General features: G+C 46.0%; 1 protein-coding gene across 4 annotated transcripts in view; it reads right to left on the reverse strand.

The window, feature by feature from the left end:
* The window catches only part of PLEKHG1 (pleckstrin homology and RhoGEF domain containing G1), a 197203-nt gene that overhangs the window by 48913 nt on the left and 130631 nt on the right, over window positions 1–17659 (reverse strand). For all 4 annotated transcript variants that reach the window (XM_054697956.1, XM_054697957.1, XM_054697958.1 and 1 more), the window contains one exon: window positions 568–668. In XM_054697956.1, the coding sequence (XP_054553931.1) occupies window positions 568–668 (101 nt within the window). The remainder of the gene's footprint in view (window positions 1–567; window positions 669–17659) is intronic.

Genomic DNA, 17659 nt, shown 5'->3' on the forward strand with positions numbered 1-17659 from the left:
CTTCCCAGAGGCTTCACATTATAAAAGTTGATTTACTTGATCCAATCCTGATCCCTGTTTGCTCTGTTCATTACGGTAATTTTTGAGCCCAGTGCCTGCTACATAGTAGGTACTTAATACATGTTGGAGTTAAATCAATACTTTTAATTAATTTGAATAAATATATATTATGACAAAGTATTTATTGATTTATACTGTGCCTTGCCCATTCTCTAGGCAGAACATTTGAAGAAAAAATCAGTGGCAGTGAGGCTGGACTGCACTAAGTAAACATGTACTTCTAGAAGGTGCTGTTCATGTTGGGTTGTGGAAGGAAGATGTGATTGCTCTGTCCAGGGAAGAGCTCTTGTCTTTGAGCCTGGAGGGTAGATGCAATGGAATATAGAAAAAATGTAAGACTCATATAAAAGCAAATATGCTGCTGGGTGGAAGAGTTCCTGGCATGGTAGCCCACAAAAATCTGTAAGTTGAATCAAGGATTGTGGGGAATGTTTTCTTAGGCTGCATTCATTTCAGAGACATTTGTAATGTTCTCCCATGAGAATAATCTTGCGAGTGTTAACTTACCTATTGAAGTGGTAGATATCCTCTATGTTTCCAAAAAGGGCTGAACTTTCTTCCGTCCCCAGAGGAAGTTTTGCTTGGTCCCGTATGCAGTCAAGATAATCCTGCGAAATCATGAGAAGAGGTCTTAAGTATCCCTGTGATTCTCTGAGACATCTTCAGTGACGTAAGATGTGTCTTTAATATCAAGTTCAAGTCATTATTTACCATACTAACATGCTCGCTAGCTCTACTATGAGAATACAATCTTTTATTTGTTTTGATAATGCCTTTTATAGCAAGGGGAAAAGAGGATGGTGTACACTGATTTATTTAATATTTTAGAGCTTCCTTAGATGGATAATATAATGACTACAGCTGTGGAAAATGTCAGAGTTTTGCATAACAAGTCCAACTGGAGTTTCCTTGACTAATTCATGTGATAAAAGATACTCCCAAATTCAAAGTGGGGCACCAGAAAAATAAAACTCACGACATTTCTCAACAGAAAAGGAACTGTAACTGTGTGAGGTGATGAACATTTACTTACTGTGGTAATCATTTTGCAGTATATGTATGTATCAAATCATTATGCTTTCTACCTTAAACAAGTATGTTACATGCAAATCATATCTCAATATAAGTGGGCAGAAAGTAACAGAGTTGTTTTAAACATAAAGCTATCAATTGTTAAAGTGCAGAACTAAATTCTCCCTTAAATACCAATTTAGAAAGAAAACCTTAAAAAAAAAAATAAGCACACAATTCACTTCACGCTACCAGCAGGCTATGTTAACAAGCCACAGAAAAATCTGCAAGGATTTTACACGGTTTAACACAGAGCCAGTTTGTAAACAGAGCTGATGCGGGCTCAGACCCACAGTGGGTTAAACGTACGTGACTTAGAAGCTATTTGAACTGCTGAGAGAGGGGAAAAGAGCTTTCCGTCCCGAGTGCTAGAGTTCATAACTCAGTGTTCCCCTCTCTCCCTGCAATGCTCGCAAAAAGCACTCTGTAGGAGGCAAGCAAACAATAAAGAAAAAAGTGAAAACAGCTGAAATAACGTAAAATAAAAAAATAAATACAATCCCCTGCCCTGGGCAGAACAATGTACTGTGGCTCTGGCCCAAGCAGCCTTCTGCAGCCTTTGAAGGAAGCAGCCCCGCGCAGAGGCTGCTGGGCCGTGGAAGTCCCAGCCCTGGACTGCATCCCAGCGACCCATTGGGAACACAGGAGATTTCAGACACGACTCACAGACAGCAAAACAGAAATTCAAGAGTCGTAGATAATTGTTTATCTTTTAATAATCCGCCTTTGCACTCCTGCTCTGTAGGATGCTCAGGTAAGACGGGCAGGGCTTCATTGTTAACTTTCTGGGGCAGCATCAAACAACTCACCATTCTAGCTCTTTAATAATAAACTCATTGTCATGCAGGACCTGATGTTCATAAACTTTTTTTTTCTTTTTACAGTCGTTGTGGTAACATCTTCTCAAGAAAATGGCCATCCCTTAAGAAATCAGCTTCACATGGCTGAAGCGTAGTTGCCATTAAACCCCACAATGTAAGACCTCGTCTCCTTTGTTTTATGAATGGAACAATCATAGGGGCTCAAGAGTCTGCATAGGATCTGGAGTGGCCAGGCAAGAAATGCTAACGGCTTGGGTGGATGTCATAGCACACTGAACAACACTAAAACCAAACCTACAGTTCCTCGAAAAAATAAATGAGTCCTTGATGTTTTCATGAAATTCCACATGGTGCAAAAGAATGTGGTGATATTTAAACTGCATTAAGGGTTTATAGCTGCCAGTCATTGCATACTCTGCTTTAAAAGGACACAATGTCTTCAAAATTAAGAAGGATAGAAGGCCAGAAAGATCTGGATAGTATGAAATTAAAAAGTAAAACAGAAGGACACGGACAGGCCTAGTTCACACAGATAGCCTGATGAAGGGTGGGACGCATTTAACAAGAAAACAATCTTTTTTCTCACTTCAAGTGCAAAGCGCGCTCATTTGCAGAAACCCGATACTAGATTCTTCATGAGGGAAAGATTGAGTTAAGGGGCTTGAAGAATTTCAGCTGGGGTGAGAGACAAAGAACCCTGGCCCCCGTCCAACAAAGGGTGGCCCATCTCCAACTGAAAGCAGTTCAAAACCTCAGAGCTCATGGTAGAGAAACTAGATTTTAAAAGCCGCTTGTTTTCGGAAATTGTTGAGAAAATAGATCGTTACGAGTCCAACTTTTTGAAGGCCACTCTCAAGAGCAGATCAAAGTTGTATGGCCACAACTTGTTCCCCCACTGATCATAATTAAGTCTTTTAAATATGATACTTTGACCCTACACCAGTTACTGAAAACTATCGTAGCATGCCCTGCATTAGCAGCTGTGGTCGTCTGAAGCCAAAATGAGAGGTTTGCAGCTCAGTGGTAATAACAGTTCATTCTGTGCTCAAATGACAGAGTAAAGCACCAATGAAATTTATTAAAGCTGGTCATGCTGCTTATTAATTTTATTGGCCTGACGTCAGCATCCATGGTTTCCCTACTGTTCGCAATGAAGGATCAATTTTAAGCCTCTGCCTTGAAGACAATTATTCTCTAAGAGGATGAAAGAATTCACTTTATTTTGGGGAGAGAAGGCTGAGGAGATTCACAGATAAAAGAGCTTTTCACCATCTGAATTTCATCTAATGTATTTACTTTCTAATCCATTATGGCCTCATGGTCTCCCCTGTTATAAGATTTGCATATGAGTGCCCTTGCTCCCACTAGCTTTTCCATTCCTGTAATGTCTGTTATTGAAAATATCCAAAGCCTAACTCTAGAAATGAACAGGAGCCAGTTTGCAAATTGCTTACTGACCTGCAGCAAGTGTGGAAACTGAGAGTAAATGTGTTGAAATTTTAACAGAATATCTGTTACATGTAATGATAAATTTGGGGTTGTATTTTGCATGATTTCTTCTGTTTTACTAGTAATTTAGTTTTGATTATATTTTACAAAAGTGTCAGTGTGTGACTCACTGGGTGCGTGCTCTCTCTCTCTCTTTCTCTGTGTGTGTGTGTGTGTGTGTGTGTGTGTGTCTTGTTCCTCACCCTAGAAGGCTAGAGAAGCCCTTGTCTAGAGAACCATCCAGCAAAGATGTGGTAGAAACAGAATTCAAAATCAGATTCAAATTCAATGTCCTCAGTAGTTTGCCTTATTTCTCTAAGATGCCCTGAGAGAAATGAATACCTCCTGCCTCATCTCCCTTCTTCCTCCATAAAAATTTCTGAACTGTTTCAAAATTATAATCTATTTAACATGATAGTGAAGATGAACCATAAAAAAATGTATTTAGAATTATAAACTATATCAAAGTGTTCTCTTCACTTTTCTTTCCCAAAACAGCCCCATGGGAGAAACAACACAGGAGTTTCTGCTTCTCACATTCAAAATTCTGATTTGTGGTTTTATGGTTTATTCTTTGGTCTAATGTTTGTTGTTAGCATGTCCAAAACTCCAAGCTCTTTGATATAACACTGAGGTAAGATTCTTTAGTCTTTGTTTTGGAGGAAGCACCGTTTTTGTTTCTCCGACTCCTCCACCTTTTCAAGAGAGTGGCCATCTGTTTCATCCAAAAACCTACCTTCCAACAACCCAAATGCCCCACAATAGATGACTGGATCAAGAAGATGTGGTACATATACACAATGGAATATTACTCAGCATTCAAAAAAGATAAACTCATGCCATTTGCAGCAACATGGATGGAGCTGGAAGGGATCATGCTCAGTGAAATAAGCCAGAAAGAAAAAGAAAAATACTGGATGGCTTCACTTATAAGAGGAATACAAATAAGGATACAAATAAGGGATCAGAAACAAAGTTATTATAACAAAGTGAAAATCAAAATCAGTAAGCAACTATAAACCAGAGATATTCTGCAGGGGGGCAGAAGGGAATAGGATCCAAATGGGTGGGAAGAGCGCCAGGGACTATGGTGATGGTACACGCGTGAATTGGTGGTGGGAATTTCATGGGGACTATAACCGAGATGAGAAAGCATATATTGTAAAAAAAATGAACGATGTGAAATATAAATTAAAATGATAATGATTAAAAAAATTATTAAAAATAAATAAACATACACCAAAAATAAAACAAAAACCAAAACCCACCTTACAGATGCCATGTATTGTAGTGGGATGCCATTGACACTACAATAACTGACTTTTCTATATCGATTTACAGTTTAAAAGCACACTCACATTCATTCATACAAGCCCCCTTCCCTCCCTTTGACTGAGGACATAAGAGTGCATGCCTAGCTCCATTTTACAAGCTAGGAATTAAAAAAATGAATAAAACATGATCCTATCCCCTAAGGAGCTCGCCATGTAGTTGAAAGACAAAGGTAAACAAACAAGTACCATACAGTTAAGGTCCTATGACTGATAAATATTCAGCAGAGGAGAGAGGAGGCAGAGGAGGAAGTGGCCAATTCCAGGGCCTGGGGAGGCTTTCTAGAGAAGGCCCGAAGCTTCGAGGTTGACCAGCAGTCTGAACAGAGGGGGCGAACACAGTAGGAAGAAGACACCACCACCAAGGTAGAGAGGAAAGAGGCAAGAGTAAAGGAATCATGTGTGGTCAGAACACCAGGGAGCTGGGAGGGGAGGGGAACAGATAGATGCACCCGGCACAGACCCAGGTGGGGCTGCCCAGGGAGACGGGGCTGGCCAAGGGCATCGTGAATCTTGGAGAATCCTCCACACTTGAAGGTGGTGGCCATCACCGATGGACATGACAAGACCATCCTGACTGTGGCAGAGAAGAAAATAAGAACAGAAGCTAGAAAAGTGCAGGGGAGGCCGGTGGGACCTGTGATCTGCACGGTGATCAGGCAAGTCCTCAACAAGCTCCACAGAGGAGCATGTTGGAGGTGGCAAAAGAGAAGCAGGAGTCCAGGGAAGACACTGCTGAACTGTAGGATGTGACGTGCTGACTCTCCGACGGGCATGTGGGTGCCTCTCCCTTCCCACAGGAGGAGGAAGGGTGCTGCTCCGCCAGCCACCAGCAGGGACACCGTCTCATCCAGCATGGCCATGAGCACATGAGAAGGCTGAGGCTAGCTCCTTGGCTTCTCTTCCATTTGGCTGCAGCCTGGAGACAGCCTGATGCTCCCTCTGGGGAGAAGGCCCAGCCAGCTCCGTCCTTCCTTCTGGTTTTCTCTCCCAGGTGGCGGGTGAGAAAAACAGCCAAGGCTACCCCTGCAGGCACAGACTGCAGAGGCCCTGCCAGGGTGGTTCTAGGCCTTCCTGGCTGGCTGCGTCCTGGGTCCTGTGTCCTGTGTACTGCGCTTCTCACACCAGAGAAAAATTTAAAGACAGCTCTGGGGAACGTGTGATGAAAAGGAGACCAGGCATATTTCTGGCTCTTGCTCATCTGGTAGGTTTTTAACTGGCTAGGGCTGGCTCATCTTGTTTTTGGGAGAGAAAGCTCTGAGAAGAGACTGGGGTTCTCTTTTCTAGCTGTTTTCCTCTGTACAAACAGTGCCCTTAATGACTTTGATAATGGCCATGATTGGTTCACAGGCCTCTTTCCAAGTCCCACATCTGTATTTTTCTCTTCCATTCCTGATGGAGTAGAATAGAAGAGGTTGGTGGTCTGAGGAGAAAGACAGAGTGTCCATTTGGGACATGGGAAGATGGTGGGAACTGTAGGACACCCCCAAAGAGGGGCTTGTCAGCACAGGATCTGGGATGCGAAACTGAGCAGTCTGCCCCAAGAGCTCAGTGAGGCAGCAAGGCCCACCAATGCCTCTTTGGATCTAGTCTGATGAAGCATTGATGGAACCAAAACGTTTCCCATGTTTCAGGATCAGGGCATGTCAGGAGCTAAACACAAGACAGTAGCTTTGGAGCATCTCAGTGCCTGCGAACTGCAACCTTGGCAGCTTTGGCAGGCCCAGGCACCTTGGGAGAATCTCCCCTTTGCAGCAAGAACCCCAAATGGCCCTCATGAGGGGAAGTAGCAAAGCACAGTCACAGCTGCAAGGCCACGGGCAGCACAGGACCCTGTGCCCTCAGTCATGGGAGACTGTACCCTAAGTGGGCGCGTGGGAGGGGCTTATGGAAACTGGTGTACTAGACAGACGTGTGCATTCCACCATTTCCACATTGGTCAGGGAACTGAGGGAACCATGGAGTCCTGAGTCCAGTGGTTAGAGCTGTGCACCTGATTTGGAAGTGAGGGACAGCGGAGGATTAATTTTGAGATACTGGGAGGAAAGTGGAAGGAAAGTGGTGAGATGTAGGACTAGAGAACTGGCTGATCCATTCATGCACCCATGGAGCCACCCATCAATTTATGCACCTTGGCATACATGCATCTATCCAGGCATCTACCCATCCCCACATCTATCAAACCATTCATACTCCGCCCACCATGCATCCCTCCATCTACTGAGCTATGTGCCTATTCATCACTAACACCCATCCATCCATCAAAGAGAGAGAGAAAGAGAGAGAGAGAGAGAGAGAGAGAGAGAGAGAACCCCACAAGACCAAAATGAGAGTGAGAAGCTGCTGCTGCTGAGATGACATGACTTTGCCTTCAGAGCTTCCCCTGAGGGTATACTGATGAACGGGGAAAGCTCTGTGAAGGGTGCTGAGAAGGCTGAAGGACGGCTAAAGCACTGGAAGCTTTCAGCCTCACTTACCTCCTAGCCTCCTTTTGATACTAAGACATCAGCAAAAACATCAGGAAAGGCCTGGTGTTAAGCTGTGGCAGTGACACGGCTGCCCTGACTGTTTCACTTACTCCTCCTGAAAGAAGGTGTGCTAGGAAGCTCCCCTGGGGGTAAGGTGGGACCCCTGGGCTGAGAGGGGGCAACTGAGCAGTTCTTTCTAGAAAGAAAACTTGCAGGGTGGGTACAGGCCTTCTGTGGAGAAGAAAGAAAATACCTTTTCGCTTGTAGACAATGGGTAATATCTGATTTTTCTCAAAGACTTCAAGCACAAGGTATTGTGACCTGGCACATAAATATATGAGCGAGAAGGAGAAACAGGATTAGCGTTAATAGAGTGAACTTCTGAGGGCAACACCCCCATCTTTCCTACACTTTAAGGACCATTATAAACAGCAATTGTCTCTACTCACTTCCTGTGGACAGCAGGAGGAGTGACTTGATGTATATAAATATAACTCAACCTAACACGTGATCCGAATTAAAGGAAGAGCTTGGTACAAATAGAACACTAATATCAATATAACACTCTTGTTAGAACAAGTAGGAAAATTCTTATGTGTCTCACCTGTCATAAAAACACAGCAGAAAAACTTAATATTCTCTTGCTTTGTTAAATATTTACTTCGAAAATGGCACTTTGAGTCTTTGAATTACCTTGACAAAGTTCTCATAGGCAAGAGCTTTTCTTGAAATGAGAGGTGGACACGTGGCCATGGTCTCTATTACATATTGAAGTAGGGTCCTTATTTATAACCTACGAGTGCTTCTCAACCCCTACCTCGTATTCTTTAATACAATCATCGCTCCTATCTACAAAAAAAGCGGAAAGCATTTCTGGGACATGCTTTGATGTATACAGCATATGGGATATGCTGTATGTTTATATACATCTATGTGCTAACTGAATGCACATAAATGTAAGAAATGCTTAGAATCTTAAAAATGGGCAACCAGAGAACTTGCTGGAAATGCTGGAGTAAACCATAGCACCTGCCCCAGAGTGCTGACTCCACAGGACCAGAAGGAAGGCGCGCCCCCTCCCCGGAGACTCGTCCTTGGTCCTCCTACTTTTTTCCAACTCGCTTTGTATTTTCCCTGCTCCCTGGGGGGCTTCCCACAGCCTAACTTTTTACTGCCTCCTCACACTCTGGCTCTCAGACTGGGCAAGGAAGCAGACATATACAATTAAATGTGGCTGTAACCTTTAAAGAGGAAAAGGGAGAAGTCTGATGAGGTGGCGGAGGGATGTGGTGCCTTGGCAACGCTTTAAGTACCTGAAAATAAGAAACTGATTCATCTCAATTACAATCAAGGTATAATTTGGAACATGCTAATTAAGAAAAATTAAATAAAGCCCAAGGGGCTTTGTATATGGGAAAGAAAATAAAATAAAAAGATCAGTAAAATAAATTACATTATTAGATCATCTGAAGTTTAACTCCCTGCTGCTATTTATTATTATCATCATTATTATCACTGTTATTATTTTTATTGCTAGGTACTAAGCTCATTGCTTCACATGCATTATCTCATTTAATCCTCTCAGCAACCCCAGGGGGTGGGTCCTTGATGAATCCATTTTGCTGGGAAGGTTCCAGTGCTTCCCAAGGTCACACAGAGAGTGAGAGACCTGCTCACTGTCCAGCCAGGACCAGTGGACTCTATCCTGGGCAGTGAAACCCACACTACTGTTGGACGGATGTAGTCCTTCACCTAGCGTCGTGAAGCTGTAGGAGAGGTTTGCTGCTGTCATCCGGGCCTAAATGTGGTTTTCGTTAGGTACGAGGTGGAACCCAAAGGCAACTCTATTTGACTAGCACCTGCCACAGGCCAGGGTGGCCACATGCTGCCCCTGAGGGCCAGTCTGTTCCACGGGGAACCTGCTTCCTTTAAGTCTTTATCAGCCCACCTGCCAGGGTGTGCTTTTCCCTCAGCAGAGAACACCAGCATTCCAGCCCCTGCCACTCCGCTGTCTGCATCTGCTCAGCCTTCCTGACCTGCTCACGATGGCTCTGCCTTCTCCCCAGGGCACGGCTCTCCACTCCTTCAAAACATCCATTTCCCTTCCGGCCACCCGCAGCCCATCAGCCCAGCCCTCGGGATGCGCACAACTGTCTACAGCTCTCCCCATATGGGAGTTCTCCCCCCACTGTTAAATCCAGACTAAAATGGGGCATGACGGAGGGCCTGGATGGCGGAGCGCAGAAGCTCTAGAATTAGGAGTTGCTACAAAACAAAGATCAAGCAGCAATGAGCAGAGGAACAGCAGCTGGGAAAGACCAGATTTCTTCGGAGACATCACAGGCTGGGAAGGCCTGTTTAGGGCCTGCGTGGGAAGCTCCTGGAAGCCCACGCGGAGCAGCGGCTGTGGACACGGGAACATGTGCAAGCAGTGAGCTTATTAGAGCGAGTCCTGGCACACCCCACACAACAGACACTCCAGGTTTTCTCGGCGGAGCTCCCACTATCCCTGGGGGCCCCCCAGGGCGGCCACTTCTGAACACGGATGGCCTCGCGGCCTTCACGCAACATCAAACACGTTGCCACCGATTTCCGTGACAAAAACACTTCCTGTTTACAAATCAAATCCCAGACCACCCTTTGCAGGAGCATGCCTGAGTCCAGAGCACCAGGAGACTAGACAGATGACGGGCCCGTTAAAACTGTCTTGTTGCCCCCACAGCCCCAGTTGCCGCCCGTTCACCCAATCTGGACGTGGCCGTGAGGGCGCCCTGAAGGAGCCAGGAGAAGCACTCTAGATCATTCCCACAGTAATCGCTGTGTACACAGCAGGCTCGCAAGTAGTGCTCACTCAGTGACTAAAAAATAAGGGGGTAGACCCCAGCAGCCTCGTGCTGTTTGTGCCAATGTGCTTGGGACTCTAAATCCGAAGAAAAATTTTCTGTAGGCCAAAAGGTGGGGGCCGCCAGACAAGAGCTTTGAGGAAGAAACTGGGAGACATTAGCTCAGCTTCCCCCGTCCGTCCGAGTCACAAGACTGACTAGGACCTGCAAGGTTGGGCTGTTCTACTTGGGGATCACAATGCAATGAGGCTTTTTATATTAAATGAAAGAGTCTGCACAGGATAGCTCTCTTCCTGGGCAGTTTTTCAGGCCACGAATGTGATTATGTTCCGGCGGCATTAGGTAATCCGCTGCTAAATATGGGGATGCATAGGCTAAGCTGTTCCGTCCATTGTGCCAAAGACAATGGCAGCCCCAACCTGCCGTGCTGCTTCTCTGGCGGTAATTTTGTGATCTCATCACAGTATAAGCTTGAGCAATTTCTTGACCCAGAAACAGCCCTGGGCTGCTGATCTACTGGGGAACAGGGAGAGGCCCCACCAAGGGTAAATGGGGGTGCTGGTGGCCCCATGATGGGATGCCCCCAGAAACTTGACTTTCTCAGAGTACTGGGGCTTTTGTTGGGGTAAGTTCAGAGACTTCGGTCTGTCGTCCGGGCGTCCTGGTCCCCATCTGTGGGCACAGACTGAAACATGTGATTTGAGGAAAGTGTTTTTCTTCCTCTCAACTCTAAAGCACATGTCGAAGGCCATCTTGTTACTTAGAACTAAGAGAGAGAGAGAGAGAGAGGTTGATTAAGGATGAAGTTTTCCTAAACGATTTTTCAAGAAATTGTCTATGATGAATTTCTAAGGCAGCAATATTACTGTAACAGGGGGGTCCCCAGGAAAGGGGGAGGTTCCAGGTTCCCTGCCCCACCCAAGGGAGGGTGGAGCTGAGCAGGGAGAGAAGTAGCTGCAGAGGAGGCTGAGGAAGGAGGAAGCAGGATGGGGCCAGAAGGAGGCCTGGAGGAGGCACATGGAGCAGAGAGACGTGCGAAGAAACTGCGCTTGCCTTGTGGTCGTGGACGGGGTGACACAGATGTGGGTGAGACCCGTGGGGAGGTGACAATGGCAGGTTTTGTTTTAATTTTGATTTTGCTCTTTTCCTCCCAGACTTGTCTGGTTGCTTTTGACCCTTTTCTGTGGGTCCCCACTGGAAGGTACTTTACAGTTGTGGCAGGCTTTGGGGCCTTTCTCTGGGCCAATCCCATTTGGATGGACTTTTACCCATGAAGGGATGGGTCACTTTGGATGCCTGATTGAGAAACTAGATTCTTTGCCTTTCCTGTATTGTTTTCTAGTTGTATTAAAGTTCCTTCTCATTAAAGTCTCCTATGTTTTGTGTTGATACGGCGGATGGCAGAACCCATTTAGAACAGGCAGGTTTGCGGGGTCTGGGCTGCCCCTCTCCCTGCCCTGTAACATTACAACCTGAACAAAGGTTTTTCTGGCACTAGATCCAGTTTCCATTTGCAAATGGGGACCATTGGCAGATCTGCTTTCCCTGGACAGCAGATTTATCCACACTACATCATGGCACGAGGGAGAGAGTAACTCCCTCCTGGAAGGACCCAGCCCTGGGTGGGCCCAGATGCAGTGTGATGGGATTAGGTACCAGCCCCAGAGCCTAGGCCCAAGAGCTGGGCCATAGGCATGTCACTGATCTCACTGAGACCCCAGCACTCTGGTTACTAAGTACAGATAACACCATCACCTGCTCCTGGTCTCTCTCTGAAGGGTGAAGACAGGCCATGACAGAGGTGCCCAGCACACCTTGCAGGTAGCAGTGACTGCTGCGTGTCCACCTGAGTCTCAGGTTCCTTCTCAGTAGAGAAGGAAAGTAGGCAGATCAGAGCTTCTTTTGGCTCAAAAGCAAACAAATTCCTGCATGCGGGCACTTTATGCAATTCCCCAGGACCCTTGCCATGGGGCTATGGGCACCTCAGGAGGGCAATGCTCTGAGCAAACAGGTGCTTCTGGTGGACGGCTCTACAGACTGTTAGGGCGACATCTGCAAGAAGGGCCTGACGCATCCAAAGCTTCCAGACCTGGTCCTCTCACTTGCAACATCCACCCAGATAAAAAACCTGGCTCTCCTTCCTCTCGGCCATCACTGTTCATCTCCCACCAGATACTCAAGGACACCCTCACTAGCCCCTTGCAGTGGGTTGACTTCCCCTCACTTTTCAGATGTACCCCGTCTGATGCCTCTAAAACTCAAATTTGACTGTCCCTTCTGCACAGGACCATTCACTGATTTCTCACCGCTGTTACTAGAGAGGGGTCCTGCAAGGTCACACCCCTGCCTATCAGCCAAGGCTCATCTTACCCCCTTCTCCCTCTTCTCTCCAACACAGAGACCCTCACTTCTTGTACTTTCAAGTCCTCTGTCTTTGCATTTTATTTTTCTTTTTTTAAGATTTATTTATTTATACAAGAGCCGGGGTACAGGCCAGATGCACGGGAGGGTGAGAGGATTCACCAGAGACAGAGTGGGGAACAGAACAGGCAGACTGACGAAATACACTGCTGAGGAGAGCAGTGGGCGAGACAGGAGAGGTCTGCCACACCATGTGGGACACTCACCGGCCAGCTGGGATCACACCAGTGCTGCAGAGGCCTCGGACAATCTCACAGTGCAGTGCTCAACCACCTGTGCCACCAGGGGAGCCCCCCCCCCTTTTTTAAGATTTATTTATTTATGCATATAAGAGCTGGGGCACAGGCCAGAGATGTGGGGGTGAGAGGATTCACCAGAGACAGAGTGGGGAGCAGAACAGGCAGATTGACTGAAATACACTGCTGAGGGGAGCAGTGGGCAAGACAGGAGAGGTCTGCTGTGCCATGTGGGTAGCTCCCTGGCCGGCCTGGGATCAAATTCATTCTGCAGAGGCTGCGGATTGCTTCACAGTGTTGTGCTCAATCCCTCGAGCCACCAGAGAGGCCCTGTCTTTGCATTTTCTGTTCTCACTGCCAAGTTTCTCCATCCTACAGTCCAACCTGGTTAATGCCACCTTCAGAATCTTCCCAGGAATCTCTCTCTGACCCTTCCTGCCCTCAGGCTGGGTTAGGCTCTGCTGAGCATTTACATTATGATTCCATGTAAAAGGGAGCAGGGCAATCTGCGCAACTTGCTATCCCTATCTTTGTATTTCCTTCTTTCCCACAAAACTGACCTCAGCAATTCCCAGAGGTTTTGCTTTACCTTCCCCATCACTGAAAACCTGTGGATGAACAACAGTGAATTCCTGTAAACCTGGTAGATCTGCTGATGGGCACAGCAGGGCCGGCCCGGGGAGGCAAGGGTTAACCCAGTCCTGGCCGAGCTCTAAGTGGCAAAAGCTGAATTGAATTGTAACCCAACCCGCATTCCTCTCGGCCCCCTCCCCTTCCTTTTGTCTCCACTGAATTTTTACTAGCCAACCTCTCGAAGGTGGCAAAGGTTCCTCAACTCTGCATTCTGTGTTTAACTCTCCTCCCACCCAGCTCACTCCCGCCTTTGCACAAGAAAAGCAAAGCTTCCCTAATCAAAAGTAGATTAACTCTCACCCTTTTCTCGGAGAGACTTTGCATTTGGAATACCATTTATGAAGCTATCAACAGACCCCTGGGTGGAGTGATTTATCCACCGCTTTATGGAAAACTGGACAAAGCAGCCGTCTTTTCAGCAATGTTGTTTGTTGTAGGCCTTGGCGAGTGGCCAGCACCCCTAACCCATGTCCCCCTCCTAACCCATCTCCCACTTAAAGCTTTCAAAGGTTAACAGCCGAACTGTAAACCCCATTATACAACTGATGGCACACTTGTTAACATTTCTTGTTGCTCCAAGGAGAAGAAAAGGGTTTTTGAAAAGAAAATATTTTAAAGTACAATTTAAAGGAATGGCTCACTTTGCTCCCTCCTCCCCAAAGCCTACACCCCCCCCCCCAGGGGTCCTGGAGGCAGAGAAAACTGAGGCCTAATTTTGCCTCAATGTGACTCTGTCATCTGAAACCCCAGTCTCAGGCTGCAGCTTCTCCATTTGAAAGTGGCTACTTTTGGGGGGTGCACGAGGGGTGCTGGGTCCTTATGGGTTCTTTTATATTCATTTAACAATACCCGGAATCTTAACACACAGAACAAGCATTCCACAGATGCTTGCGATTTCTCACCACCTCTTTTGTTATTTTCCTAATTCCCTCCCTTACAGAATAAGGGGGATTCTCACTGTTACAAGAGAGTCGCCTCCCTTGTGAGGGACCAGGGATTGTGCAAGAATTCTCTTTCAAAAAGTTAATCATAACTAATGAGATTCTGATACAGGTTACAACAGGGATGAACCCTGGGAATGTTATGCTAAGTGAAATACATCAGAGACAGAGGACAAATATTGGTTTGTTCCATTCCTGTGAGGACCCTAGAACAGGCAAATTTGCAGATCAGGATGGACTGGAGGTGGCCTTGGGGTAAGGGGGGTGGGGAGTGTTTTGAATGGAGACAGTTTCTACTTGGGATAAGAAAAGTCCTGAAAATGGAGAGAGGTGATGATCACGTGACACTGTAAATACTGGGTGCCCTGGCGAGTAAACTTAAAAAAGACAAAATGAGAAATTTCATGGTGTATATCTTGCCACAGTTTTAAAAAAAGTGAAAAATTCAATTATATTAAAAAAAGTCCGTTTGCTAATGAAGATCAGACATTGTAAGATAATATATTTATCTTTCTCTTTGTAAGATAATATATTTTCTTTCTCTTTTTTAAAAAGATTTATTTATGCATACAAGAGCTGGGGTGCAAGCCAGAGGTGCCCAGGGTGACAGTGGGGAGCAGAATAGGCAGACTCACTGGAATACACTGCTGAGGGGAGCAGTGGGTGAGACAGGTGCACCATGTGGGGCAGCTCTCTGGCTAGGGATTAGCTTCATAGTGCTGAGACTTAACCCCTTGCGCCACCAGGGAGGCCCAGACAGACAATATATTTTTGACACTATACCAAACACGATGAAAAGTCTCCTTGGTATCTGGGTGCACCAGAAGGGACTCTGGAGATGCTCAGGGCAGGTACTGACACGTGAACTCAGCAGGGTGGAGGGGGCGGGTTTGCATCCATTCTAAACAGCCTGGCATCAATTAATCCACTCTGTCTCCTTAGCGCCTTCACGACCATCCCTCCCTTGCTGTGAACTAGGAAGCCAAATAATGAATCTTATTTTAAATATGTAGGGTACAGAGGCTCTCGGTGAGAGCTTGGGGCCTCTTCCCGGATAGAGACATAGGATTTACTGTTTGGCTTTTGAGATATCTATTTTGACTGCTCAAAGAACTTACTTATTTCTGGCTCATTCTTGAGAGCCAGGGTTGGAGGAGAGGCCTGGTGAGTCGTCCTTAGATTTAGGAGTTTTAAACCAGGCTCATTCACAGAGAATGATGCTGAGGTCAGCCTGGCTGACTGTCCATGGCACACAGCTGACAGCAGTGTGAGCCTGGAGCCCCCCAGGGCTGCCTGGGACATCCATCTCTGCTGGACTCAGCTCACGTCAAAGTTCTTAAAATAACCTCATGTCCCCTATGGCCCCCCTCAATGATACTGGACATGAATCCAACTCCATGTAGGTGTGTATTGCGTCTTACAACACAATGTAACACAGCCTTCTTAAGTGATAAAGTTCAAATAATTTTCAGAAATAAGACCTTAACAGAGATTACAACCATAGCACTGTTATGATACCTTAAGGCCTACCAGAAGGCATCGCCAAACCAATACCAATGATATGAGCAGTCACGATAATCAGAATAGCTGTCATTTGAGTCTTCACCACACGCCTCACACTCTGCTAACCATTTTACTTGTATAATCTTATTTAATGTTCACAATAATTCTATTAACTCATCCTGTTTTACAGGTGAGAACACTGAAATGCAGAAAATTTTCGTAATTTTTCCAAGAGGGAAAAGGGAAATGATCGAGTCAGGATTGGGATTCAGCTCTTGCAGACTTGAGCTTTTTGTGAGTTTGTTACAGGGGGGATGGAGAGGTGGTGGTCGGTGCTGCCGAGTCTGTTGTTTGCTTTATAACCACAACAAACTTCCTCTAGGACAGTGGAGCTCAAAGTTGAGAGCCTATCAGAATGTGGAGACCTTTAAGAAAGAGGGATACCACCCCAGAGATTTGGGTGTTATTAGCCCAGGCTGCAACTTAGGTGGCAGGAGTTGCAAAAGCTGCAGCCCTTGCTTTAGAGAAATGCCTATATTCGAGCTGTTCCTCCTAGCCAGATTTCTCAGGTGATAGCTTTTAATTGCTCAAATAACAACCCCTTTGAACCCCTTTATGAGGGCTGACTCTCCTTGCTGCAAACGTAGCTGGCGACCAGCTAATTGCAGGCTCGTCAGGGATCTTTATGATGGTTTTTACTTATCCCTGCTTTGGAAGCGGGGATTTTCTTCCACTGGATTTTCTCATCAAGGGAATTTTTTTTGAACATTCCAGATCATTTTGATAAATTTACCTTTTTAATAATTACCCTTTTGACCTTCTTCTTTTCAAAGAGGCCCTGGCACTCCAGAGCCAGATCCTCGTTCAGAACGGGAGTAGGCAAAATAGGGTCACAGAATATCCTCCAGTCTGTTAATTATCTTAAGTGGAATAACCCACACTCTCTGGTCTTGCAGAAACCAGTGTCCCACCCTCAAAAGGCTAGCTCCATCAGTGTTGGGGGAAAAGGAACTCTTCCCAGATCACTTTAGATCTGTCCCCCGAAATAACTGAGGAAGTGACCCTATCTGTTTCACTTCCCTTCTGTATCCCCACTCTAGTTTTGTCTCAACTGTGGGGTGGCTAGACACAGAAGGGACAAGTTCTTCCTTTCACACTTGTCTGTCAATTTTATTCTTCTCAATGGTTGAGATACCGAAGATGGGGTGACAGAAGTAATACGTGCCCAGAACATTTCATTAACAAGTATTTATGAGGACCCTCCCTCTCTGGCGCATATCAAGCACTCAATACATGTTTCTAAGTGAAAAGTCTGGGAGACAAGGCCAGGCTACAGTTCTGGCACCACCAATACTTAGCTGCAGGGTCTGAGGCTTGAACATCTGTCAGCTGTTGGGTGTGACAGGCCTGTGCTAAGCACTTACAGGTGTTGCCTCATTCCACACTTACCACATCCTATGAGGTACGCAATCTCTCATTTTAAGATGAAGAAACTGCAGGTAACAGAAGTTAACTAATTGTTTGAGATCAAAGGCAGTGACAGAACCAGGATTTGTATCCAGTTGGAGAAAGCACTCCATTCTCAGGATCTCTATTTCCTTACCTATAAAAAGTGCCCAGGTTGGGGCCTCCCTGGTAGACTAGAGGTTAAGTCTCAGCACCATCACTGCTATGGCCTGAGTTTGATCCCGAGCCAGGGTGCTAACCCACATATGGTGCAGCAGACCTCTCCTGTCTCGCCCGCTGCTTCCGTTAACAGTGTCTTTCAGTAAATCTACCTGTTCTGTTCCACACTCTGTCTCTGGTGAATCCTCTCACCCACTCCCCCTCACCCCACACCTCT

The sequence above is a fragment of the Talpa occidentalis genome, unplaced genomic scaffold (genome assembly GCF_014898055.3).
Source record: "Talpa occidentalis isolate TD23 unplaced genomic scaffold, MPIMG_talOcc4v2.1 talOcc4.2, whole genome shotgun sequence".
NCBI classification, from domain to species: Eukaryota; Metazoa; Chordata; class Mammalia; order Eulipotyphla; family Talpidae; genus Talpa; species Talpa occidentalis.